At 61.7% G+C, this 27,013-nt stretch overlaps 1 protein-coding gene across 8 annotated transcripts; it reads left to right on the top strand.

The window, feature by feature from the left end:
• Nucleotides 1-1,010: 1,010 nt before the first annotated feature.
• On the top strand, nucleotides 1,011-27,013 carry FHL3 (four and a half LIM domains 3). Of its 8 annotated transcripts, none has more exons than XM_014607906.3 (7): nucleotides 13,406-13,653; nucleotides 13,956-14,046; nucleotides 23,660-23,844; nucleotides 23,932-24,106; nucleotides 24,664-24,833; nucleotides 25,243-25,429; nucleotides 25,538-27,013. In XM_014607906.3, the coding sequence occupies exons 2-7, from the start codon at nucleotides 14,010-14,012 to the stop codon at nucleotides 25,687-25,689; spliced, it is 906 nt and encodes a 301-aa protein (XP_014463392.1). In that variant the 5' UTR covers nucleotides 13,406-13,653; nucleotides 13,956-14,009; the 3' UTR covers nucleotides 25,690-27,013. The 8 variants fall into 8 exon arrangements, with proteins under 8 accessions (XP_014463402.1, XP_019345801.1, XP_019345803.1 ...); XM_019490257.2 differs by having other exon boundaries at nucleotides 23,657-23,844; XM_014607916.3 differs by lacking the exons at nucleotides 13,406-13,653; nucleotides 13,956-14,046 and adding an exon at nucleotides 1,011-1,117 and having other exon boundaries at nucleotides 23,657-23,844.

The following is a 27,013-nucleotide window of genomic DNA, read 5'->3' as shown; positions in this document are numbered from 1 at the left end:
CCCTGCTCCAGTCCCGGTGCAGTTGCAGGTTTCTTTTGGATCCTTTGCAGAGAAAGGCATGGGGGGAGCCTGGTGCCCTGATGCCCTTCGCCTCCCCAGGTGCAGCTGTGCTTTCCTCCTATCCTTTGCAGAGAAAGGGATGAGAGGGGTCTCCTTGGGAAAGCCTGGTGCCCTGTTTCCACTTCCCCTCCCTGCTCCAGTCTTGGTGCAACTGCAGTTTCCTTTGATCCTTTGCAGAGCATGGTACGAGAGGGGTCAGAGGAAGGGAGGAGAGGGGTCTCCTTGGGAAAGCCTGGTGCCCCGTTTCCCCTTCGCCTCCCCAGGTACAAGCTGTGCTTCCCACCCATCCTTTGCAGAGCAAGGGAGGAGAGGGGTCAGAGGAAGGGATGAGAGAGGTCTCCTTGGGAAAGCCTGGTGCCCCGTTTCCCCTTCGCCTCCCCAGGTACAAGCTGTGCTTCCCACCCATCCTTTGCAGAGCAAGGGAGGAGAGGGGTCAGAGGAAGGGAGGAGAGGGGTCTCCTTGGGAAAGCCTGGTGCCCCGTTTCCCCTTCGCCTCCCCAGGTACAAGCTGTGCTTCCCACCCATCCTTTGCAGAGCAAGGGAGGAGAGGGGTCAGAGGAAGGGAGGAGAGGGGTCTCCTTGGGAAAGCCTGGTGCCCCGTTTCCCCTTCGCCTCCCCAGGTACAAGCTGTGCTTTCCACCCATCCTTTGCAGAGCAAGGGAGGAGAGGGGTCAGAGGAAGGGAGGAGAGGGGTCTCCTTGGGTGCCCTGCTTCCCCTCCGCCTCCCTGCTCCGGTCCCGGTGCAGCTGCAGGTTTCTTGTGGATGCTTTGCAGAGGAAGGCACGGGGGGAGCCTGGTGCCCTGATGCCCTCCGCCTCCCCAGGTGCAGCTGTGCTTGCCACCCATCCTGTGCGGAGGAAGGGACGAGAGGGGGCCGCTGCTTCCCGTCCCCCTGCCCCGGGCATCCCGCGCTGGGGCCGGCTGGAGCCCGGCTCCGCCCTGCGCCGGGGCTGGGCCGGGCCGGGCTGGGCTGGGCTGGGCTGCTCCGGAGCTGGTCGTGTCGTGTCGTGTCGTGTCGTGTCGTGTCGGAGCTGCGCCGCGCCGCGAGCGGGGCCAGGTGGGCGCGCGGGGCTGTGCGGGGCGGGGCGGTGCGGGGCGCGCGGGGATGCTCCGGGCTGGGCGGGGGTCGCTGCCCCCGGGGCAGGTGTGGGGGGCTGCGGCTCCGTGGGCGACCCCCGCGCCCGTGGCGGAGTGCCGCGGGGACCGGTGCGCGCTCCGGGCTTGTCGCCTGCCCGGTCGGTGCCCGCCGCCGCCCCGAGCTGCGATGCCCACGGGTGCGGGGAAGTGCCAGCCCCAAACCCGGGCCCGCTTTCCATCCCATCCCAGAGTAAGTTCTCCGAGTTAATGATTCACGCCTTGCCCAGCGCAACTGAGTCACTGCCCATCCCTGGCAGGGAGAGACTGGAAAGGAAAATGCTTTTCCAGTGAGCTGTCGCCGGGAGGGTCCCGGAGGGAGCCGGGGGAAGTCGAGAGGCAAGGGATGGGATTTACTGCTCCAGTGTTAATGGAAGCGCTATCCCTCAGCGAGCACCTCCGGTCGCCTCCCTGCCCGTGGGATATTTGGGGGGACAGATGAGTCATGCCACGAGGCACGCGTGGGGTCGCCGGCTCTCCCGGGCCCCTGAAACTTTGCCCTTCTTGAGCAAGCTCTGAAATGCAAACTCAGCGACAGGCTCCAAAACGCAACGGAAACCAGCGGCTCCAGCTGAGCAGTGGAGACGGGTCTGACCGATGCCGCTGTTGAAATGGGTGGCATAGGTCCAAACATGCCTAGAGTAGGGCTCCCCCCACCCCCCATCAGTCATTTTGCCTAATTACACCTTGCCTTTTAAACGCAACTGAGACTTGATCAGCACAGCAAAGGGTGTCTTTCTGCAAGCAGCAACTCAAAGCAACTCTATCCAAAGCCTTGTTTTGATGGACCCCCTCCATCCTGTGCGCTCGCCTGCGCTTTTAGCTCCTGGGCAATTCTTTTTCATTTTTGTCATCTGTTTTTGACAAGTAGGAAGTCGTGTGCCGAGCTTTCCATTGCTGCTGCCCGATCGCAGCTTTCGATCGCTGCAGGGTTTGCTTGCGCGCTCAACGGCTGGTGCTTTCCTGATGTGCTTTACCGGGGTGATTTTAGCTGGTGCGTGGCAGGGAAGGGGCAGTTTGCTGCTCCCATTTGTTCTTTCCTTCTGCTTTGGGGCAGAGACAGAGAGGCTGCCTGTTCCTTGTGGGATCCTGCCTGTCCTCCCTCCCTAGAGGAGTAGGACGGACACAGTGGGTCCAGGCGCGTTAGTTTGTACTTGGGATTAAGTCCCTTGAGAGCGTGGCCTGTGCACTTCTGCAGCAAGGGACGCGTGCCATTTGGGGCACAGGCAAGAAGGCCTAAGTGAGATCGGGGCAGGCCACGTCCCTTGCAGTGAGCACAGGGAGATGCTCGCGTCTCTGCTGCTGGGCTCTGGAGCAGCCCCCCGGGGGCTGCGAGGTGGCCAGGCCCCTTCCCTGGCTGGCGGCAGGATGCTCGGTCACTGGCCTTCCCGCTGTGGGGCTTGCAGCCATCTGCGGCATGTCCCCGTCAGGGCTCTGCTTCCTGTTTACATGGCAGTCCTGCAGGACAGGCCAGGGCAGCCCGGCGGGCAGGGGCGGCCGCAGGCAGCGGGGGAAGCTGGGCTCGCTGAGGTTATCACAGATGGAGGCAGGAGCTTGCCTCCCAGATTTCCCTGCTCATGCATCTGTCCTGAGACATAGCGTTTGCCGCGAGCTGCTCTAGGCAATGCACCAATTAGGGTGTTAGAAGGGGATTAGGCAATTATCAGGTTAATCGGAGGAGTATCCACGTTGCTCAGGAAACACTTATAAGGGGGATAAACCTTGTGCCACCTTCAAAGCACAAGCCAACCCTCGATGAGGTCATGAAAAAGGTTGCTTGCGGGCAGGTTACTGCAGACGTGCCCCTGCAGCCGTCCTCGCGCATCCTCTGACGCACTTGATGCTGGCGAGATATGCCACTGCATTGCCAGGTAAAACCCTGCCACCTCCTGCCCTCCAGCACATCCTTGGAGGTTTTTAAGGCCCAGGTAGACAAAGCCTTGGCTGGGATGATGTAGTTGGGGCTGGTCCTGCCTGGAGCAGGGGGTTGGACTAGATGTGACCTTCTGGAGTCCCTTTAGCCCTCATTTTCTATGATTGTATGAATATAGGAGAGGAACAGCATTGTCCAAATAGGGAGAGCGTGTTTGCGGCGGCCCCTGTGCTGGTGCAGGAAGTTTTCACAGGCACCAGCGGAGCTGTGCTTGCGGGATGCTTGGCGTACTGGGCTTGCAGGAGGCCATGCTTGCAAGCCTTGGGCAAGAGATGACAGCTGCCCAGTACGTCTATCTACCCCGGCCTCATCTTTCATGTCAAGAAAGGTTCTTCTGCCAGGAGAGGCATTTGGGAGCAATGACTCTGAAGAGGTGCCAGCCTTTGTCTGGAGGGACCTGATGTAGCAGATGCCCTAGTGACTCTTGTTGACTGCTCCGGTCAGGAAGCCACACATCCTCCTCCATGCGGGGAGAAGGGGCATCTTGGCTCATTTCTGCCCTTGATAACTTGCCAGAGCCCAGCTGGAAAGCGAGATGCTCTGGTGATGGTCTCTGTGTCTAGAACGCAAGTTCCTAGCGCCTGCGCCTCACGCGGGCTTGGCTAATTCTGTCTGCATGGGCAGTTGCTCTAGTTGGGAAAAGTTTTGCCGGGGATTTGGAAGCATTTCATCCCAGCACAACAGGTTTCTTGATGGACACGGATGTTTTCCTGAACTTGGGCAAAGGTCTAACAGAAGGGGTCTGGGTTGGGGTGGCTGGGAAGCGGAGCGCAGTCTGACCCCAGACACACCAACAGAGGAAACGTTCGGGATCAGTCTCCAAGCCACAGCTGGAAAAGGGGCAAAGCGCAGGGGAAGAGAAGGGGCTGGATGGATGCTACATGGGCAAAGCGAGGAACCCATCCTGTGTGTTATTTCATGGCACGTGAGCACCCAGGTACCTGGCAGTTGGGATTACTTTTAACTCTGACTTGATCAGCCCCTCCTCGGATGACAGCATGTTTCAAGTTGACAGGTGGAGACTTGAAAGTGGATGTGGGTGCTGAGCTGCACGCATTGTGCTCATTCCAGTGGGAGTCATCCTGCTTTTAGGGAGGCCAAGGGCGTTGCTGGTGTCTAGTGTGTGGGTACCAGACCTCCACCCTTTCAGCTGCCGGTGTGTTGGCCCCATGGGAGAAAGGCTCTTGTTTGGGCAGACGGACCTGCCAGGAGAAGGTCCTAGTCTTTGTTTCTTCTTTCCTTTCCTGTTGACTTTGCCAGGTGTAAAACACAATTGTCAGCAGTTTACAAGGAGGCCGAGAACGGGGCTTCCTGTGGGGGAAAGCAAGGGTCAGGCTGGGAAGGAGAGGGGACGTGGAAGGATGTCGCGCGTCGTTCACCTTCCTGCCTTTCACCCTGCCGCGGCGCGGTGACTCACCCTGGGTCTGGCCCTGCTCTTTCACGTGGCGAGCGAGTTCGTTGATTATTCTCCCGCTTCCGGCAGGAGCCCAGCGAGACAGGAACGTTATCTCCGGGGGGTTGCAAAGGGTGGCTGGGGAGAGCCCGTCCACTGATGCTCCAGGCCACTGGAAATCAATCCAAGCAATGTGTTATAACCAAATCCACATCTCGGGGACACAAGAGGAGGCAGGTCTCCCTGCGCGTGCTCTTGGAGCAGGTCTGCTTGAAAGTGTGGCGTCTCTTAGCCGTGCGCTCGTGTGACATAGCCTTCGTGGGTCCCAGGACTCAGCCCTGCCCCGATAAGCGTGTGTATCATCACCTGCTCTGAGCTTCCCAAACCAACCCGTTCTCCAGATGAGCACCCAAACAACTTAGACCCGCTGGTGTTGGTCAGATAGCTGCTGCTTTCTGCGGGCGAGCGGGGAAGGGTCCCATGCCCAAGCTACCACGTGCCAGTTCGGCTTGGAGTCGGCTTTCACAACCAGGCTGGCGGGCAGCACTAGCAATGAAAACCCTGCTTCACTCGGCCTGGGACCGCTCTGGATGCCTTCACCATCCGCCAGGGCAACGCGGTGTATCCGACCGGGAGCGGCGAGCCGCCCCCGGGATCCACGTGTCCCACAGCTGAGCAGCGCGTGGCAGTGACGAGATGACTGGAGCTCCTTCTCTCCGCACACGAAGGGGAAAGGGAGCTCCAAACAACTCAAGGAAACGCCGTGTGCCGATGGAGCTGTGGCAGCCTGGCTTCCCTAGTGCTTCCTGCGCCGCGCGTTACACTTGACCCCGCCAGCACCGTGCGCCAGTGGGAGCGGAGCCATTGTCTCCAGCGTCCGACCAAGCTGCACGGCCATTGTCGAGAGCCCAAGCTTTTCCTCTCTCACCCTGGCTCGATGACCGCTTGGATGTGTAGCCAAAGCAAACACGACCTAATAAAGATGTGGAGATAACTGGCGCTGCGTAGCCAGGAAGAGCTGAGCACATGCGGGCTGGACGAAAGCTGGGGTCTCCTGGGAGAGGAGTCGGATGAGGCAGGCAGGGTGGAGACATGCTCCTCTCTCCTGCTGTTCGCACATTCACAGTTTAGGGCTGGAAGGGACCTCGTGCCCCGCTGCTGTGGGCAGCAAACACTGCTGCATGCAACCCTGGCAAGGTGTGCGTCCCCCGCACCCCTGCCGGGAGTCCATGCCAGAGTCTGGTCACACAAACTGGGAAGGCGTGTTTCCTTGTATAGTCTGAAACCTTCTTGGGGCGGCGAGTGGAGGGGTAACCAGGGGCCAGATGTCGGCGCTGCACGGTGCTGAGCGGGGAGCTGCGCTCAGATGCTGTGCACGCGGGGCTAGGAGAGATGCCCATTCCCCATCCTCAGGTGTGTGGACGCCCCTCGTGCTGATAGGAAAAGGCCGTCTCCTGCTGCACGGAGCCAGCCTGGCGACTCCAGGCCACGCTGGGTCATTGATGCCAAGCGTTTGGCAGGAGCTAGGAGGAGACTGGGCACCTACCTGGGCAATGAGGATGTCCAGGCAGGGGTATGAGGAGCACGAGTTCGGGCAGGGCTCAGGTGCCCCGTCGTGGTCCAGGTCTCCCCTCTCCCCCCGTCTCCTGTGGCAGAGTCTGTAGGACGAGCGGCGCGCGAGGTGCGGCTCGGGCAGGAGCCTGAGCAAGTGACATCACTGGAAAGGATTAGAAAGCTCCGGGTAGTAATTATCTTTAACTGGGAACAGCCTGCAGACTTTCATGCCCTGCCAGCCAGGGCTCCTGCTGTCGGCACACCTGGGCATGAGGTAACTGGATAGCTGCCCACGCAGTTTAGGCACGGCTGGCTTTGGGCACAGACCCAGCGCGCGCTCCCTGTCTTCCTGGGCCATCTTTGTTCCTCTGCAGCCAGGAAGCCTTGCTGCAGCAGCGAGACGAGACCGAGCTTCCCGTCCTCTCTCGGGGAGGGGACGCGGGAGCTGCCTGCAGCGCGGCTTTCCTCGGCAAGGCCCTTTCCAGATGGGGAGGCTTTCGCTGCTGTTTGAAGCGTGCATGGGGGACGTCTCCGGCGCTGCCTGAACATGCTGTTTAGGTTACTTGCAGGAGACAAGGGTAAGGATGGCAGGGGGACAGAAGAGACTCCTTAGGGAAAATCCAGCCCAAATCCCACAGAGCAGGAGTTTCCCCACAACTTTCTCAAGCCACGCTGGGGTTTCAGGCATGCCTGGTGTTCGGTGCACGCCTACGGCTGTTTGCTCCCAGCAGGTACAGGGGCAGGGGTGGGGAGGCAGCTCTGGATCCAGCACCCCTCTGAGCTAGTGTCCCAAGAGCCTTTTCCATGGACTCGCCCCCTTCCTTGGAAAGACGAGTTGATGTGGCTGTAAATGTGGCCAGGTGGAGCGGAAATAAAGGCAACAAATCCCAAGAGAGACCTCGACTCCGACCCCCATGCACCAGCTTCTCTCTCCCCTGGACCCCCAGCTCCTCTCTGAAATATGGTGGTTGGGGCAGTGCAGATCCCCCACTGGCAAGAGACACAGCTTGTAGGGCTCATCGTGGCGTTCCTAGGCGCGCAGATGAGCCCTGAAGAGCCCGTACGCGTGCGCCCGCCCAAGATAGGTCTACCCTGCACGGCGCTAGAAGCCAAGCTGGCCGCCGGCCGGTCCGTGCAGGGGCTGACGGGTGGACGGGGCGGTGGGAAACCTCCCAAACATGTTCCCGGTGTGGACCGGGCGTGCTGGAGTGCTGCCCCCCTTCCCAGAGGGCACAGCCTGGGCTTGACGGCCGGTCCCTAGAGAGCTGTAGGCTGAACGAGCTCTTCCTTGGCCGCAGCCAGCACTTGGCCCAACCGTAGCGGATGAAGCAATTTGCCAAACGGAGCCTGGATGTCCCCGGGTCCCAAGCGGTTTCCATGCTAACAGCTCGAGCTGGTTTCCCAGAAAGACTCCTCTTGGACCCGTGCTGTCAGCGATGGGATGCCTCGTTACCGGCCTCCTCTGTTTTTTTCCAAGAGCTGGCTTCGTTCTCACAGCTTTGTTTTCCTTCTGGAAGGTGCTGTCGCTGCGTCTTCCAGGCTCGCACGTGGGAAATGCTCGCTAGCGGGGGATTTTTTCCTGTGCGTTGACCCCAGCTGCGCGCTGCTCCCCTCTGGCCTGCAGCCAGCTGCATTTCCAGGCTCTTCGGAGCACGGGTTTTGCAATAGTACATAAACTTCTGGCTCCAGAGAATGGCTTTGCAGAGAGATTAGTATCTTTTAACAAAGAAATTAAGGGCCTGCCAGCAAAAGCAAAGGCAATGCCTTGGAAGCTGGGAAAACACCCCTGACCTTTCCCAGGAGCCTCGGTTCAAGCATTTGGGTCTGGCTAGCACATGGCAGACATGAGTCGGCTTGACGCCTTCTGTGCGGCGTGAACGTGTGACTGCAGCTGGGCCCCAGTCCAGCGACCTCTGGACCCCGGGGAGCCCTCCACTCCCCGCTGCGCTGCTGGGTCTTGCCCGTGGGATGGGGCAGGCCCAGCGTTGGCTGTGCGGGGTTCTAGATTTAGCAGCTTTACCTTCTTCACGGGCAGGAAACAGGCTCATAATGTCCCTCCATGCCTGAAAAAGGAAGAGCCACCCTTGCCCGGGCTCTCTCGTGGGCCCTGGCTGATACCTGGCCCGTTAGCAGACACCAAGGATGCAGAGCTGCAGGGGAGAAGTGCCAGAGGAGCTTTGCAAAGCCCATCACAAAGGCAAGGGGAGGGTGACCCTGCTTTACCCAGGGAGACTGGGGCACAGGGATGGGGAAGGGCTCGGTCAAAGCCTCAGTCAGAGCTGGGGACGCCATCCCAATCTGATTCTCAGCCTGTCCCATTGCATAGCCTTTCTCCCCAGGCAGGCGGGCCGTGCTCCGGTGATGAATGCATCGCCGTGTCTGCTGTCCAGCCGACGTGTCTTTCCCACCTCCTGGGAGCGTCGCTGTGCTTAGGTAGTATCTGGATGCAGAGGAGCTGGCTGAACCCCTCCTTGCTCCTTTGCTTTGCGTGTTGGTCATCGGTTCTTGTGTCCATGGGATCAGAGCATGTACAGTCTGGGTCTTTCTGAGTCAAAATGCCTCTGCTTTGTGGAGCCACTGGTTGCTGCTCGGTGCATTGTGCACGTCGTGGCACTCGCAGGCAGAAAGCACACACAGCTCGTGATTTTGGGTGCTGCGGTGGCTGTCTGGACTTGGGGGTGGGCGACTTGCAACCAGTCACGCAGAAAGGCTTTGGAGCGGTCTGTGGTCAGAGACCTCTGCCGTCGTCCCTGCGGATGCAGCAACCACGTGTCCCAGACTAAAAATATTGCCACCAAAATAGCCTTTCTGGAAAGGTTTCCTAATCTCCTGGTAGTTCCTCTTGCTGGCATGCTCAGTCCCCGTCACAAGGCAGGGCGAGCTCGGCAGTGCTGTTCACCAGAGAAGGAACTCGGATGGGTCCCAAATGTTCTGACCTGCCCCAGTCCCAGGCCGCCGATCGCAGCCAGCTGCTGCCGCTTCCTGCCAGTGTCCTCAAGTTGCTTTTTAAAGCCTGAAAACTAGATTGGCAGGCTCCAGTGTATGCCTGGACCACCGCCCTGACCTGTGCACCATGCAGCCTTCCCCTCCTCAAAGCCCCTTCCAGCTCGCTGCCTCTCCGCAGGCGCTTCCAAAATTGGCGTAGGCTAAGCAATCCTTCCCAAAAGGGAGCAGTGTCCTTGGACCCAGGTTCTCCCCAGTCCCCGCCCCACACTCTGGTAGCGTTGGCTTCATTCAAAGATCCTAATTCAGCATCACAGAAGGGTTCCCACTAACTTCAGTGGGATTTAGAGCAGCCCCTAGTCTGTTTGCTCCTTTGGGCACGGGCTCACTGGTGAGCATCAAGTGTGTCTGAGCCCTGGACTACTCGCAATGGCACGGTAAGGGAGGCTTTTGGAGCCTGCTGAAATGGGAGAAGAACAAGTCGAACAACTTGTGTCTCCTCCAAGTTAGTCATTTGCTCAGTTGGCCAGTGTGTTTTTGTAGCCGCGCGTAAGATGAAATTCCCATGCACAGGCCCAGCATGGGGCTTATGCACCCCTGAGCCCCAGCACGTGTGCATGTGCGTGCTTGTGTTTCACCCCACGCGGATAGCAGCAAGGAGAAATCAAGGTGCATAAAAGAAATTGGTATCACCGTGTGTTCTTCATCCTTGTTCAAAACTCACAACTTTCTGTGTTCATCCTGCCAGTGCTGCCACGGGGAGGGGAGGCCTCCCCGTCATGCTGATGGAGAAATGGAGCTGGAGGGGTTAGACGTGGCTTTTCCAAGTTCAGAGGAAGTCAGTGGTGCTGTTTGGATTAAGCCCGAGGATGGTGCGGTTACCGTTGCACCCGCAGGCTGGCTCTTGTATCGGTACAAGTGAATGTCTTGCAGTCTAGTTTTGCAAGCATGCCTTTGCAGGAGCTGATTGTCCACGGCTGGCGTGCTGCGGGCTTCTCGGAGCAGTTCAAGTCAGGGTGAAGAGCTTGGGAAAGAGGAGACTAATGGAAAGGGGATGTGGCAATGGGTGGGTCCTGTGCAGAGATAAATACACACTTGTGTGCCATGGGTTCAGGGCCTGGGACTCACCAACCTGCTTCTTAGCCAGCGCGTGAGCCCAGCACCCATCCTTCCCCGTTAAGCTGCTTAGTGCTTTGCCCTTCTCGTGTCACTTCTCCAGCGGCCGCAGTCTGGCATGATGCTAATTGAAGACCACCCAGCTCGCTCCGTGGTGTTTGTGCAGCAGTGTCGTCTCCCGAGTCTTGCGGGCTGATGTAACTTGAGGCTTGGCAGGTGAAGGACTGACCTCACGGCGGGGGAGGCTGGGATTTCGTCGACCTTGGACGGGAAGTCTTAGGGCAGAGAGTTTGGGATGCCTCTGGCTGCGCTCTGCGATCTGGGAGCAGGCAGAGCCCCCTCCTCCTGCACCCCAAAAAGCCAGTAGTGATTGCTTTTCCTCTTGGTGCGTCTTCCCAGACCGTCTCTTGGCCCCTGGGGGCTGATGAGATTGAATGTGGCACGACTGATAAGTGCAGGGAGGCACAGGGGACCACAACACTAATGTGCACGAGCGCAGGGGACAGCAGAGGCCCGGCTCCCAGGAGAGCCACCCCACTGAGTCCAGTGTGCAGCGCCGTGCTCTGCCAGCTAAGCACAGCACGTCCCCAGCATCCGGCACCATCCTTCCCCGTGGCTCTGGGGAAGGACACGGCCCGGCTGAGGGTACCGGCAGGTTCGAGCAGCCAAGCACTTCCCACGTCGCTCCTGGCTCGTGCGTCTGACTTGCTCCCGTCCTCCCTTTGCAGACGTTTTCCCTGTTCCTGCCCCTGAAGGAGACACAAGGTCCTCCTCCTACATCAGTTCGTGGCTTCTGTGCACAGGGAACGTGCACTGTTTCCACGAGGCCTGGGCAGGGGGCTGGCTTATCTAAATTCCCGTTTGCTGGGAAGGGTGTTGGGAGGACGCTCAAAAACCCAGCCCTTTCCGGGCTCCTAGCTGCAGAGCACGTGCACCAGGCCTTGGGGCCAGAGCAAGAAAGGTTTCCAAAAGCCCAGCATCAAAGGTGTGGGAGGCTGCTGGCTTGTGGGCTCTGAGGTCAGGGCCAAGCGGGCGGTAGAGCAGCGCCCTTCTGCTGCATCTCTTTGCAGTTAATCCAACAGCTCCCAGGGAAAGGACGGTGGGGAGGTTGTGCGGGAGCTGGTCAGCAAACAACGGTGGAAACACCGAGGCCAGAATTGCCCATGGGGAGGTTGGAGGTGGTTTGTCTCCGCGGAGCAGCTGGGCATGCAATGAGCTGGGCACCGGATTGCCCAGCTCTGCCGGGACTAGCGCGCCTAGTCTAGGGGCTCCGTGGCCCGCAGCCTTGCCCGGCTCAGCGTGGTGCACCGCAGAGCTACGAGGGATGCGTCTGACCCCGAGCAGCGAGTCCCCGAAGCTGTGCCATGCGGTCCACGAGGCTCCAGCATCTCCGCACGGGCCGTGCGTGCTCTGCCACGCGGGGCGATGCGGGCAGGCTGCAGAGCCCACGTGCCGCGTGAATCTCTGCATGTATAAAATCAACCCGGGGTTTTCGGCTCCATTTCCCTGCCTGGTCCCGTCCCTTCCTATTCGAAAGGCCCAGTCTTTCCTCCGCGGGTGGATTTTCCTCCTCTGCAGTGACGGGAGCCCCTGGTAAGAGTGGCCCGAGGCCGGCTGCAAAGGGGACGCGTGTGACTTTCCCCCAGAAGGCTTTCCCTTTGTCCCTTTGTTCCCGCCTGCCTTTTGCACGCCCTCTCTGGCACGAACGGCCCGCGCTCATTCAACGGCTCTCTTAAGAAATCCTAGTGGAGAGTTAGACCTGGCAGATGGAGGCCTCTTACCTCACCGCACAAAAATGCTTTGTTATTGAGAAAATGGAAACTGTCTGAGGTTTCTGGGCTGAATAGAGTCATTGGTGTCTTGTTTTAACCGCAGCTCGGTCGCGGCTGCTTGAGCTTTCCCTGAGCTGAGCACTCCCTTCTCCAAACCATCCTCTCTGAAGAGTCGCCACGAATTAACTCGTTAGCGCTGGAGGCTCCTGCCTGCCCGGAGACCTCGGCTAGCGGGGAAGAGCGCTGTCGCCACCGAAGCCTTTGCCCAGAACAAGAGTGTCCCTGGGAGCCCGAGCCGGGCTCACCTCCCGTTTCTAATCCACACTGTCCCGCTGGCCGGCACGTACGCGTGGGAAGGCCAGTTGCTCCGTCCACTTAATGAGGAGCGTAAAGGTTAGGGAGGAAAGTGTCCGGACTTCCACGCTCTAGCTCTTCCCCGCACCCTCGAGCTCCTAGTTGTGAGACGAGAAACTTCTGCTTGTCACGAGCTATTCGAAGTCGGCAGCGCGGTCTGCCGCGGGAGCTCAGCGAGGGGAAGGGGTTTGCAGGATCCGCCAGCTAGCCCTTCCATCGCGAGCAATGACAGAAACAGCATCCCCTGAAACGCAAGGCTGGCTCTGGCTAATGGATCGTTGTACGGATTTGAGGAATTAGATCCGCGCCATTCGATAGCTCCGGCCGGGAGGGTTGCAGAAGCATTGTCCGCTAGCGCCCTTGCAGGGCTGGCAGAAGCAGCTCTTGGGGTTGTGTTTTTCAAGTAAACTGAGCCCAAGATCCCGGTTTTTGTTGGGTTGAAGTCTCGTGGGCCCGGGAATCCCTTCCAGCTGCTGCGGATGTTTGTCAGAGCTGGCGCATCCCATGCACAGATGTGGCCCCTAAAATATGGCAGCTGTGAGGGCGCGAGAGAGCCCGGCCGTTTACCCTGACGTGTACACACGGCTTTGCTGGCTGGGGTGTGTTTGCCCGGGCCGCTAGAGCTCCCCTAAACCGGCTCCGCTCGCAGCTCCTCGTCCGGGGAGAGGAGTGACTGGTCAGCCTCTCCTCGGCACCCCTTTGAGAGCCAGCGTGGGCTTGAGTAATGCTAATCGACTTAACCGGGGAAACAGTCCCAGCTGCTCAGAGCGGAGCCCCCGGTTTCCATCCTAGCCCCCTGCTTTCTGTGGGTTTTAGCTGCGGTCATGAAAATCCTTTCCAGGCGGAGCCTGGCTCCTGAGGTCTCCCCGAGGGTTTAAAAAAAAAATGCAAAATGCAAATTGCAAAAACAGTTGGCAGCTATTCCTGGAGGAGCACCGGGTTACGGGTCTCCCCTCTTCCTGCAGCTTCAAAGCAGCCTCCATGGGGTAGGACCAGGCTCCCGAGGAGGATTTCCCCCCTGGGTGCTGGGCGCATTGGAAGTAAAGCTGTTTCTGTTCTGGTTCAGCGGCAGGCGTGGGCCCTGCCCTTCTGGCGGGGGCAGGATGCATGTGTTAACTCCGCCTGGGAGCCTGCTGCTTGGCAGGGGAGGAGCCTGCCTGGTTTTGGGGCTCTTCCGAGGAAACAAAAGAAATTGCATGAAGTGCAAAATGCATCGTAACTCGAGGGTCTGATTGCGACGGGCCGGAGCCAAGAAATTCCTCCCAGGGGGTCACAAGCCGTTGTGCTGCGCCAGGGCTTTCACACGCAGCGCTCTGGGAGAGGGAAGAGCAGGGGAGTGTCCTGGGTGGAAATGCTCTGGTCTTGTCGGCACTTGAAAGTTAACCTGGAGTAAGGTAGGGTGTGAATTTAACTTCTGCGGCTGTTCCCAGCGTGCCTCGTCGGTGTGAAGCTTGCCCCGCTCTAGCAGCGGGACAAGGCGGAGGGACGTCTGGTCTCGCTGCGGCCGGAGGAGCCTAATTCTACACGCCCGTGTCCCTCCTTGCTTGCCCCGCTTCTCCTTGCAAAGCGGGGTGCCTCTGGGGACCTTCAGGGTGCAGGCCTGGGGTGCATTCGCAAGGAGACGCGGAGCAAGGGAGGGAGGACTCTGGCAGGGCTGGGTCTGCGGTGCATCCTTGCCTGTGTATTCCCCGGACAGGGACCGAGAGACTCGCTGCCTCGTGTCACCGGCGTGAGCCGTGGCAGCCTGGAGATGACGGACTGCCCTGCTGCGCGGAGGTGCCGCGAGGGTGAGTGGCTCGGTGTGCGTGAAGCAACATAACCGTCGGGGAGGTGATGCACAACCGGACCCACAGAATATGTGTGTGTGGTCTTTGGTGGGCGATGGGATGGAGAAGTCCCTTTCCTACTGGAGAAGCCACTCCTCCTTCGAGAGCTGCCCTTACCCATGCCTCGGTCCTGGAGGGACGGGCGAGCATGTGGCCGTCCGTGCTAGCACTCGCTGCATAGAAATCCACCCCAAAAACACCCACCCGTATCATGAGCGGCTGCCGCCGACTCAGGAAACACGGTGGTACCAAGAGATACGGCTCGGAGGGTCCCTTCAGAGAGTGCCGGGCCAGGTGGGATTATTGCGGCCTTTATTAAAGAGGAGCGTGCAACGTGGTCCGAGCAAGCCTGGCCGCGTGACGCAGGCTTGCCGACCCAAGCAGGTCCCGTCAGCCGCAGCGGGGTTTGCTTCGGCAGGATTGGGGTCAGTAGGAGGGTGGCTCTCGGTGTGCCCAGAAACGCGCTCTCTGCCCCGTGGCCGGGGCCAGGGCCACGTGTGCCTCCTGTGCACATGCAGAGTACCTTGAGTGGCAAGAGCCCAGGCTCCAGCCCCGTGTGATGAAACCTGAACCTCTGTCGGAAACGCTACTCCTGCGCTGATGTCAGCCCCCGGTTTATGATGCGACTGCTTTTGTTTCTGGGTGAGCACTTCAGTGTTTTGCTGGTGCGCCGGGATTGACTGGGGCACCGTCTCCCAGCACACCTGCTGCAGCCGACTCCAGCGCGGCTGCCTCCCCGGGACAGGCGGGCTTCCCTTTGCTTTCCTTGCCGATCCCCCCGCAGCCAGCCATGCAAGGTAACTTTCTGCTTTGGGCAAGGGAGTGCTCAGTAGGGCTCGGGCAGCCTGGGGCAGTCTCTTTACCCAAAACTCGTTTTGGGTTTGGCTTGGTGGGGGGCACAGCGGGACTCTGGGCTCCCATCGCTCGCCGTGTTGCACAGACGGTCTTGGAAACTCTTTTCATCTCATGCACGGTTGCACCGGGTGCTTATCTGTGCACACACAAGGTGTTCGCCGCGTCTGGGAGGTCAGCCCCTCTGCCCACCGTGCTGGCTGGCTGGGTCGCAGCTAGTTAAAATCCTGTCCTGCGGCGTGCCACTGTCATCTGCTCCGTGCACGCTTCCCGGGCGCCTTTGCCTGCAGCCCCGTAAGCTCACCTGAGCTTCTTGGTTGCTGCTGAATGAGGATGCAATGCTGGAAATGGGCATCAGGCTGCAGGGCAGGGGCTCCCGGGCTTCGGAAACATCGTGGTTGCATCTGCCCGGGGCCCAGAGAGAGGCAGAAAGCTGCCGTGCCAGGAGAGCTGTTGGAGAGATGAAGAGGCAGTGTGAGCTCCCAGGGCTTTACCCCCTGGAGTCCTTGCTGGGGGCTGTCCTGCCCAGGACAGGTGCCCGAGGTGCGGGTAGCAGGGGCACTAGCCCTGTGAGGTTCGGTAGCATTTGGGGGGCAGGTTGTGGGGAGCTAATGCAGCCCCTTGCTGCTGGGGGAGACGCCTCTGTTCTGGGCACACCGGTCCTCTCGCCCTCGGGCTGACAGCCCTTTCTCGCGTGCCAGCGGCACGGCCCCGCTGCATGCTGGAGCACACAGGCTTCTTGCACACTTCCCAGACTTTTGCTCAGCTGTTTTATTGCCTATAATGCTCTATGTGGAGCACGCTGCCACTGCCTTAAAACGCTGGGTATGTAAGAAAAGAGGGGAAACGCTGCGGCAGAGCAGAGCAGAGCGGCTTGCAAATGGCCAGATCTAGACCGTGGCAGTAATTCACTCCAGATGGGTCTGCTGTAAAGTGGCTGCAGCCCTGCGCTGGAAGGGAAGAAAGCCTCTCCCTGCACACAGTGCTCCGGGGCCATCTCTACTCTCGCTTCCCAACCGCTCCCGATCTTGCCCCGCGGGCCACGTTGCCCCAGCCGAGGAAGGCTGCGGTGGGCACGTGCTGCGACTGCCGGGCAACGGAGCTTTGTTTTGGACCACAAGAAACCAGCGGCGGGGGGGTGGGTAACCCGAGACTACCCCCCTTCGCTGGCACTCGGCGCTTCGCCCGATTTAGAAGCTGCCGACGTGCCGGGGCTGCGCAGCTGTAATTTCCTGCGCTTGCGAGGGACGCCGGCAGCTGTAAAACATGCTTGGGACATGGCTGACTTCTGCAAGGGGCAGCAAAAAGGGGGCTTGCAGTTAGCAGCCCTGCAGCGAGAGGAGCACGCTACTGGGGGAGTCTGGGTGGAGGGTTGGTGAGGGTGGCCCTTCTCTCCCCTCTGCCTCTCGCCAGCCCCCCGTCCTGCCCGCTGCAAAGACACCTCGGGGGAACACAGCCCGGGGGGGCAGGGGGTGTACTGGGACCACAGCACAGCAGGAGGGCGCGAGGTTGCATGTCGCCTGGCTGCACGGACCATGCCGGCTGCAAACGCTGCTCCCCGGGACACAAGGAATGGAGTCCGCAGCAAATAGTTTGACCAAATTTGGGGAAAAAATTCCCTTCTGGCCTGGAAGGAAGAAGAAGGCAGAAAAACTTGCACGCAGACACTTCGATTTATGCTCCTAGGACTGCTTAAATCAAGATGTTTACGAGCTGAGCAGGCCCTCCATCAACCCAAGCGCTGCCGGGCACTGCGGCGAAGGTGGCTACGGAGGAGAGCTGGCCTCAGGCCCCGCGGGCTGGCTCTGCTGCACGTGACTGCAGGGCACGTGCCCTGCAGCCGTCTCCATGCCAGGCGCTCTGTTTGCAGAGCTCAGGGGATGCTCGCTCAGGCGCATGCCCGGAGCAGATCCTCCCACGCCTGGCTACGAGCGTCATGCCACAGCGGTGTTCATCCAGAGATCACGGAGGGTTGCGCACATGCTCGCTTGAGTTACCCAGGCAGCTAGAGGTGAGGCTCGCTTCACCCGGCACTGCGATGCAGCCAGGTGGAAGAGGGGGAGCTGCGCGCAACAACGTGATGCCGTTGCACGGGACGGGAGGCAAGACTGCACCGTGCGGTGGTTGCGGCAGGAGCATCCTAGGGAAGCACGAGGAGCTGCCTTCTTCCATGGGATGCTGTGCCGGAAGAGACACGCGTGGCCCCCAAAAGCGAAGCGGCTGAGCAGAGCCTGGCACCCCAGTGCAGGACCGTGGTGTTGTGCTGGGCTGCATCCAGCCTGTGGAGCTGGGGCGCCGGCAGTGGGAGCAGCCCGCAGTAATTGGCAGTGAGGTTGCCAGCGGACGCCCACCTTCGGATGGGGCCGTGCTACTTCAGCTTGCCGTTGCTAAAAGGCTGCCAGCCAACCTCTGGCCTAGATTGTAAAATATTTATAGCGTGCAAGCGCGTTGGGGTGCGGCTGTGCCTCGCTTGTTCGCACAGCCCCTTGCATTGGCGTTACGGGAATACACGTGACAATTTAGCACCAGGTGCAGGCTTTCACCTGCCTCCATCGATTCCCCGGGGAGTCTGGGCTCTGCATTTTTCTCTCCGAGGAGCTGGGAGTGCAGCTCCCCAGCTCTCCTGGACTGGCTCTTCTCACACACGGACTTCTGCCGTTAAAGCGGGCGTGCGGGCAGCGGTGGAAAGGCAAGGGGAGCGTCTTCCTGAGGATGATGCTGGGCTCTCTCCTGGCCTGGCTGCAGGCAGCTCACGAGCAGTCGTGAGACCCTTTCTCTCTGCACCGTCTCTGTCGGGTGCATTTCCCTCCACGTAACCGCTGGGGATGATTTGTATGCCGGGCAGTGCCAGCGCCTGCGAAGGGCCCTCTCCTTTGCGTGAGACTGTAATCACATAACCAATTACCCGCTGCACGGCGCTGATGGGCTCCGGAGCAGACGGCAAGGGAAAGAGGGCTTGAGCACGTGCGATTTCACAGCTTAATAGCAGCAGCGCTATGCGGGGCAGCTAGCCTCGTCTCCGTTCACGCCTGCTCTCTCCGCGAGCATCCCTGGGGCCTTGTCCGGTCCCCTCGGCTGCCTGCGCCCATCGCTCTTCATCACAGAGCCTGAAGGGTCGTGTCTCGGTACCTTCCCCGTCACGGGCAGGATGCTTCGTGCTTGAGCCGGGCTTCAGCTGCTAGAGGAGACCAGGCGCCCCGGACCAGGCTGGTGTTTGGGGTGGACGGAGGAGCTGACAACGCCGCGAGATCGGACTCAGACATGTTTCCTGGTCATGGTGGCAGCTCCGGTGCGAGGCTTCAGCCACCCCCGACGTCTGGATCCTCTCTTGGAGATGCGGGTCCTGATGGAGCCGTCTCCAGCGCCGCAGCACACGCAGCCGTCGGGCAGCCTTGAAGCCCTGAAGTGCTCAGTCTTTGCAGGACTCGGCTCATATCGAGCACGAGGTGAAACCCAAGCGTGTGAGAAGTGCCAGGGTCAAAAGGGACAGCGGGACCGTCGTGTGCTGAGTGCGAGGGAGGCCCCAGGCTGGCCCAGGGTTGTGAGCACGGTGATGTGGCGTGCCACTTGGCGTACGTCGGCTGGAGCCGGTGACCGCACTGGGGCTTGGTGTGCGGGGACCTGGGTGTCCGTGGAAATGTCTTGTGGACGGAGGGAGTGAGGCCTTTCCGGCGTCCGGCTGCCGTCCTGCCCCATCACCCCAGCGCGTGGCAGCCTGATGCACATCCTCAGGACAGCGCACTCGCTTCACGTCTTTGCTGGGCTTCTCCGTGATCTCCCTCTGCCTTGCAGGGACCTCAGGTCCCATCCCTCACTGGGGGCCCTTTCCCTGGCTCTCCAGCCCTAGAGCAGCAAGAAGCTTCGTGTTGCCAGACCCCCTCCTCGCCGCAATGTGCACGCTCCACGTCGCGTGGCTCTCCCCTTCCCCTTCTCTGGAGCCTCTGCAGCTGAGCTGCCCCTGGAGCCCAGGTCCTGGGATTTGCATGCCACCATCGGGGATGTGCATGAGAAGGGGACCGAGGGAGAGCGTTGCCAATGCAAACCCTTCACCCTGCAACGGCAGGCCTCTCTGTCCCTTGCTTTCAGCTCTCTTTCCTCTTCCAAGTCTTCCCCCTTCCTCATCACCTTGACTTGGAGACCTGAAATGGGTCTCTGCCTCCCAATTGCCTCCTAAGCAGTGATGGATGCCTGGCCGGCCAGGCCACGTGCTGCTGGGGAGCAGCCGTGCTGGAAGGGGACCCCTCGCCGCCGGAAAGGCCAGGGAGGTCTGTGACGTGGAGACCACCGCTCAGCGTGGCCACGCGGCCCAGTTCCCGCGGGTGCTGGGGGAGCACAGCAGCGTTCACCTTTTATAGGAGCACGTGGAGCTGGCAGGGGAGCGCCCTGGAGACTCGGGCTCCGGACGTCACTGTTGCCATAATTAAACAGACCTTCGCTGCCCCCGGTCCGAGAGGGATGACTAATGCGCTTGTGGGGAGAAAGGAGCCGGAGCTCGCAGAGCAGTCGCAAGCTGGCTCTTTCCTCCTATTCAAGCGCTGGCTTTTTCCCCGAGCCAGAGTCCATGGACTCTGTGCTCTCGTGCGTGCCCGCGGCACCTCCCTTCTGCTTCAGCCCTCCGGCACGTGCTGATGGACGATGCCCGCAGGCTGCATCCGACCCCGTGAGCTCCCTCGCCGCAGACTTGCTGCAGACTCGCAGGCAGGAGACCCTCGTCTGCTCGGGGAATGCGTCTCCAGAGGGCAGACGCTTTGGGTGTCTGCTCCTCTCCTCTCCTCTCCTCTCCTCCCTTGCCCTAGATAAGGAGAGTGAATCACAGTCTCCTCTGGCGATGTCTGGGCCTGCAGATTTCTTAACCGTCTGGGGAGACGGCTGCCGTCCGGCTGCGGAGAGCTTCCTCGTGTGTTTATATCTCGCTCCGAGGAAATGGCCCTTTTGACTCGTGACTGATCCGAGGGGCTCCAACCGCTCCAAGTCCCGCTGAGCGCGCAGAATGGGCTGCACGCCGGCGTCAGAGATGTTTTTGCACAAGATGAACGGCCGATCCCCTGAACCAGGCCTTGGCCTCGAGCGGTTTTCATGTTGGCGGGGCCGTTGTTCTGGGTGCATTTTACAGCTCAGCCCTCGGTAGCTGGGACGTCCGGCGAACCCCTTCCTCGAGGAGTGGGGGCTGCTTTCAGACTCCTCTAAACAGGAGCATAAATGCGCCTGGGTCTAGTCGTACATTTTATTTTCAGTCTCCCTGCTTTGTTTTTCCTGAGCAGATGCTGTCCATCGGCTACGGGGCCAGTCGGTGTCTTCTTATCCGGACTCCTGTTGCTAGCATTTGGTTCCCTTGGGCTCGGAGCAAGCCCCGGGGTCTCCCCCTTGCTCGCACCTGAGCTGTCCTGGCCCCTCGCTGGCTCTGCCCTGCCCGGCCTCCTCCTCCACCCAGGTAGCAAGCTGTCTGGCCACCACGTCTGCATGCCAAGGCGGTGGCTATGCGGGGAAAGATGCAAGAAGAGAGTTTCCATCGCGGGTGGGAAACGCAGCCTCGGATGCCGATGTGTCTTGGTGGAGAAGAGTCCCGTTCGAGTGCAGAGAGGAGGCGGCGACTCTTCCAGAGAGGGGAAATTACAGGCTACGTGATCTGGTCTCCTGCGCCGCAACGCTTCTGGAGAAGAGGGTTAGGGTTCGGGTTCGGGTTCTGGGCAAGAGGTTTTCCTGTCACATAGGACGCTGCTGGCTTCTCCTCGGAGGGAGAAGCAAGGACCGGAGGGTAAAGGTCCACGAACTCACACTGGCTTCTCAGAGCCCAAACTCCCAGAGATGCGCACGTCCTTGCTCTCCGTGCGCAGCCGCGCTCTCCTTGGGAGGTCTGTGTGCCTCTGGCAGCCCCAGCTGTGTCCCTCGGGGCATGGCGTGAGCACACCGGGGGCAGATCTGGCTTCTCCCCTTTGCAGCACAAGCCCTTCCTCTGCCCCCGAGTTGGGGCAGTGTCACAAAATCAGTGCCGCGGCGTCCCTACAGCTGGAGGAGCTGCGTCTGGGCTGGGGCAGAGCGGGGGGAAATGGCCCGGAGGGAGCTGGAAGCAGGGCCCATGGGGCTGAGACCACACACATGGGGCGGGCCAGCTCGCTGGGTGGGGGGCAGCACGAGCACTAGGTCAGGGCTGGACGGGGGAAACCCAAGGGATCGGGGACCGTCTCACGCCCGCCCAGCCTGCACGTGCTTCTGGGCGGCTAACGGACCCAAAAGCGCCTGGGTTCCTCCCCGGATGGACCTCCACCCCCCGGCCAGACGCGTCCGTACATGGAAGAGCCCCTTGTTTGCCGAGACGTCGAGCGCCCTGCTCCGAGCAACCCCGGGCGGATTAGAATAGACGGGAACCTGAAACGTGAGCTGCCGCGGCAGGCCTGTTCCTGCATCCCCGAGAGATTAAATCTGTGCTAGGAATAGCCTCCCGGGGCTGCGCCGGCAGCTGGCGGGGACGTGGTAACAAACAACGGCTGGCGGTGTGGGGTTTCACCGGGCTGCTGGCGTCCGGTGTCAGCACGGCCCGTGGCCGGAGCAGCCTGTCGTAGCACGAGCTTCTCAGCCTTGCAATTGGAGTCCGAGCGGCCTCAGCCGAGCCTGGGATGGTCTGTGCCTGCTCCCCTTCGAGGTCACGGGCACGAGCGCGGGTGTCTCCAGGAGCCGTGGCTTCGCTGCCGTGGGGCTCGTGGGCCGACGTGCTCGGACAGGGGCTTGCGAGGGGAGGCCGGGAGCCGCGTAGGGGCTCTCGTTCCCAAAGCCGGGTGCTCGCGGACCCCGTGACTTGGGCACGGCGACGGGGATGAACCCGATGACAGCACCTCAAGACGCGGGGACGTGGCCCTGTGCCTGCTCCATCCCGTGGGTCCATCCGGACCCATGGCCCCGTGCCCTGCGTAGCCAGCGTGCCCAGCAAACACTTGCACGGCCCCTTGCCATGCCGGGCTCAGATGCACAGGAAAGGTGCAGCTTTTCTCTCGGAGCTGCTCCCAGCTGGCGTTTCTTGCTCAGACTGAGCTGCTTTGTCTCGCTTTTTTTGCACCCTGATCTCTGAGAGAGACCTGTGTTTGCCTTGGCCCTGCCTGCCGGCTTAGCACCTCTGCCCTGCTTTGTGTGCGAGCCCAGAACAAAGGGAGCAAACAGCTGCCTTCCAGCAGCTTATCTAGCACAAACACCCCCCAGCAAGCTTATCTGCAGCTCCCCTCCTGGAAAGGGCAGTGGGAAAGCCATGCCTGGTCTGTCAGCCCCTGCCCCGTGAGAGCCCCGGGGCTGCCTCTCCTGGCAGCTGTGCTCCTTCGCTGCGCTCCACCCTGGTGAGACAGCCTGGTGCTGGGCACCGCGGAGCAGCAGCAACAGGCAGGGAGTGCCCACGTGGCAATGCAAGGCCTGCCAGCTGGGATGTGGGAGGCAGCAGGATTTGCACCCGGGCCCTTGAGCCTAGCGCTCCGAGCCCGGGCCCCCCAGCAAGGAGCCGCAGTAGGCTGGGGTGGCTGGTGCTCTGCCAGCAGACCTCACGTCTACGGCCGGTTGGGCCCCTCCTTAAGGCGGTGGCTTGCTGTTGCTCACAGGTGTGCACACCTGGGCTCCCCAGCCCGCAGCATGCGAGAGCAGCCTGCCGGGAGCAGGGCGCTGCGCTCGTTGGACTCCTCGCGGCATCGCTGGGTCGGCGTGGGGTGCAGCGGCGAAGCTGGGCACAGGACAGGCAGTGCTGGGGCTTGAAGGGCTCCGGTCCTGGGATTCGCTATTGCATTGGGCCTGGCCGCGGTTGCAATGGCAGCCAGCGCCGGGTCTGACTTGGTGAACGCTGACTGCCCTCTGGTCCGAGAGGCACCGTGCGCTGTCGAGGGAGCGGTGGCCGGCAGTCCAGGTGCCTGCATAGCCTGCGGGTGTGGGGGTGCCTCTCCCTCGGTCCTGGGTGGGATCCTGGAGCACAAGGCAGGGCTCTTTTGTCCAGCGAGTTGCTCTGGGGGGCACGCTCCTCTGCATCAGCCTTGCAGGGCCTGGCCTGCTGCTGGGAGGATGCTCTGCAGCTGCTGAGAGCGACTCCAGCGGTGCCCTGTGCCAGGGCCAGGTGCGGCCCCTGGGCTGCGGGGCTTGCAGGAGCTCAGCTGGCAGGTTGCACTCTCAGCTGGGGTGCAGCAGGCATGACCTGATTTGCTCATGGTGCCTGTGGCTTTGCCCTTTGGAGGTACCTTGACAGCTTCCTTGCGGTGGATGAGAGATGGCTGACAGCAAGGCTCTACGTGCAGGTGTCCCCACACCTCTGCCGGCCATGTGCCCCGGGTGGGAGGGAGGGAGGGAGGGAGGGAGGGAGGTGGGACAGGGTAGCAGCTGGTTAACGCGTGGGTCTGAAAAGGGACTTTGTTCCCTATCTGTCACTTAACCCTGGGGGAACAGTAGCCTCATTCACCAGCAGCGCTATCTCCTCGTGCAGCAGGCGCGGCAACAGCTGGCCGGCCGGGGTGCTGGCCCGGGAATGGCCCCGGCGAGCGTGCTGCGAGGCGAGCCCCAGCCGTCCGCTCCGGGAGGCTTGGTCCCGTGGGAGGGCAGCACGGGGATGACACGAGAACTGTGGCACGGGAGCGGGTGATTGTTCTGCCCCGCGGAGAGCTGCATCCTGCCCGCGGGGTCACAGGGGAGGGGAGGGGTGCCCAGCGCGTGGCAGGTGAGCCGCCCCGAGCTGATGTCCCTGGACCGCGGTGTCTTCCAGCAGGCGAGAGCGGTCCCCCCCAGAGCAGCACCATGACGGAGTGCTTCGACTGCGACAACTGCAAGGAGTCGCTGTACGGGCGCAAGTACATCCAGATGGACAATGGGCCCTACTGCATCCCCTGCTATGATGCCCACTTCGCCAACACCTGTGACGAATGCAAGGAGCTCATCGGCCACGACTGCCGGGTGAGTGCGCGCAGGTGCTGCCCGGCGGGGCTTCCCCTCCCCAGGCCCCGGCTGTGGGTGACGCGCCCCCGTCTGCTGTCCCCGCAGGAGCTGTACTACGAGGACCGGCACTACCACGAGCACTGCTTCCGCTGCTTCCGCTGCGACCGCTCCCTGGCCGACGAGCCCTTCACCTGCCAGGACGAGGAGCTGCTGTGCAACGACTGCTACTGCAGCGAGTTCTCCTCCAAGTGCATCGCCTGCGAGAAGACCGTCATGCCAGGTAGGGGCGCGGGGCTGGCCGGGGTATCTGGGGTCCCTGTATTGGGCCCTTCCGAGGGCTGTTCGAGAGCCTGCTGCCCCCTCCCCAAGGCATGCTCGAACGGGGGAGCATGCAGCATCGCACCGAGAGCTCGGAGCGAGGATGTCGGCAGCATTCCCCGCTTCGGAGGAAAGGGTGATGGGGTGCAGTTGGGTTGATGCTGAGAGCAGGAGATTCCTGGGAGCTTGCAAGTGGGGTTGGGGTGCTGCCTGGCTTTGCCTGCCTGCTTGGGTGCTGGGTGAGGGATCCCCAGCCCTCTGGAGAGCTCTCCCTGCTGCACGGGTATCCTGGGGGGCTGCATCTCTGCACAGGCTTTTCCAGCCATCCCGTTGGGATGGAGCCTGCACCGGGGAACCGGCTTCTGCAAATCCTAGAGGGTGGAGCTGGATCTCCAGAGGTCACATCTTGTCCAAGCCCTGTGCAACCCATCCTCTAAACTCACCCCGGACGCAGCGGGCTGGCAGGAGGGAGCCGTGCCGTCTGCACGGCCTGCTCAGCCCAGCCCTTCCCCCCCACAGGGTCCCGTAAGCTGGAGTACAACGGACAGACCTGGCACGAGCACTGCTTCATCTGCAGCAGCTGCCAGCAGCCCATCGGATCACGGTCCTTCATCCCCGACAAGAAGGACTACTACTGCATCCCGTGCTACGAGAGCAAGTTTGCTCCGCGCTGCACTCGCTGCAAAAAGGTACAGCTTGGACGCTGCTCTGGTGCCAGACTCAAGCAGAGGTGGGAGCTCAGCTCAGTGTGTGCCCAGCGCTTCCGGGGGCATGCCATGGGTCACCCTTCCCTCCGTGTTTTGTCCCGGTGCATCGTGCTCTCCCGAGCACCGTCTGGCTCCCGCTGTCTGTACCAGATCTGGAGTCTCCTTCCGGGGAAGAGGCAGAGCGAAGGGTCCCCTTACACGCGGGCCACTGGGCTGGCTCCGTGGGATGCCTTCGCATCTCTTTGCGGGGCTGGCAGGCTGCCCATGTCCTCCTCGCAGCCCCCGTGCTGCTGTGGTGGAGGGGGCTCCAGACTGCTGTCTGCTTGCTGCTCCCGGCAGGGCAGGGCATGCAACGGCCTCAGGGTAACGGGCGCTCTCTCCTCTCTGCCAGTCTCTGACCAAGGGCGGCGTGACTTACCGGGACGAGCCCTGGCACAAGGAGTGCTTCGTCTGCACCGGCTGCAAGACGCCCCTGGCTGGGCAGCAGTTCACCTCCCAGGACGACAACCCCTACTGCATCCACTGCTTCGGCAACCTCTATGCCAAGAAGTGCAGTGCCTGCTCGAAGCCCATCACAGGTGAGCGGGGAGGCGGGGAGGGGGGGGAGAGCACGCGGCGCTCGGGGTCTTGCAGCGTGGCCACGTGCCCCGTTCACCCGCGCTCTGTCCCTCTCCGCTCCCCCGCAGGCTTTGGCGGTGGCAAATACGTCTCCTTCGAGGAGCGCCACTGGCACCACAACTGCTTCAACTGCGCGCGCTGCAACACCTCGCTGGTCGGCAAGGGCTTCATCCCTGACAAAGATGAGATCCTGTGCCGCGACTGCAGCAGCGACCTCTGAGCCCCGCCGGCCGGCCCCGGCGCCCCGGCTGCCCCCCGTCGCGTGTTGGGCTGCCTGGAGGGGTGGAGGATGACCCCCCGTGGCTGCTCCCCGCTGCCGAGGCTGGATCTAAGCAAAAAATAAGGAGCTTCTGTGCCCATCGTTATTAACCTTTTCTTTCGCTTGCTATCGCTCGGGCGCTGGCTGGGCCACGAGCCCCACCTGAGCGCGGGAGCCGGGCAGGGCGGGCCTGGGCTCTGCACGCTGGCGGCACGGCCTCCTTCCTTGCTGCATGCTGCTGGCTTTCTCCTCCTCCCCTTGCTTTGCCCAGCACCCAGCAGCCTCCACCTGCATATGGCTGGGTCTCTCCGGGCTTCAGCTTTGCAGCACAGCCCCTTCCTGCGATGCTAACGCAGCCTTTTGCCCCCCTGGGCCGCTCGCGGGTGCCGGCTGCCAGAGCCCTGCTGCGAGGGACTTTGCATTGGGTCAGCTCTCCCATCCCCTGGGTTCTCCCCACCCTGATCCCTCCTTCCCATGCGGCGTATGCCTGCGTTAGCGGATGCAGCCCCGGCTCCTGGCGGCGTTTCTGGGCAAGAGCTGCACCCTGCTTGCGAGCTCCCCCAGCTCCCCGGGTCATTCCTCCTCCCACGGCGCAGCCTGCTCTGGTCTGGCCGAGCTGCTGGCAACATCCTCGATGCCCCACGTGCTTGCAAAAGGCACGCAACTGTTGTGCGCACACGGCCTGTGCATGAGTGCCGCAAGGAGCGTGCCGGGAAGGACCGCGCCGGGGCTGGGCAGAGCAGGAGCTGCGTTCGCAGTAGTAACGGCGGAGGCTGCAGCCCCAGCTGCCTGGGTGGGAGGTGAAGGATGTGGTCCCCTGTGCTCTCTCCTGCAGGTCCCTTCCAGCCCTTATGGTCCTGTTCTCTGCACCCTCGGGGACTGGGGCGGGGGAGACAAGGGTCTGAGAGCTCCCCTCCGCCGTCACGCCCGCCTTGCACCCTGCTGCAGTGGTCCCCGAGGCGCTCACACCAAGCCCTGCTGCAGCCCCTCCCGGGCAGCCGGACGCTCCCCTGCATGCGCCTCCCTCGCACACTCCCCGCGTGCTTCTGTCCTGCAGCCTTGGCCCACTGGTGCTGCGGGCCCCGCACAGTGTTATGCATGCAACTCGCTCCTCTACGGGCAGCCAGGGCCTGGCGGAGCCCCTCGGGCGACAGCTTGGACGCAGGCACGTTGGAGGCGGTGGGTGCTTTGCGTTCTGCCCCGGGGAGCTTCCCAGAGAAGCGCCCTGAGCCCAGCCTCCTCGCGTCTGTCTCTGTACGGCTTTGTGTAATAAACCTTTTTGGGA

The sequence above is a fragment of the Alligator mississippiensis genome, chromosome 6, assembly GCF_030867095.1.
Source record: "Alligator mississippiensis isolate rAllMis1 chromosome 6, rAllMis1, whole genome shotgun sequence".
In the NCBI taxonomy this organism is placed as follows: domain Eukaryota; kingdom Metazoa; phylum Chordata; order Crocodylia; family Alligatoridae; genus Alligator; species Alligator mississippiensis.
Note: the sequence above shows the minus strand (reverse complement) of the source record. Positions and strands in the feature narration are given on the sequence as shown.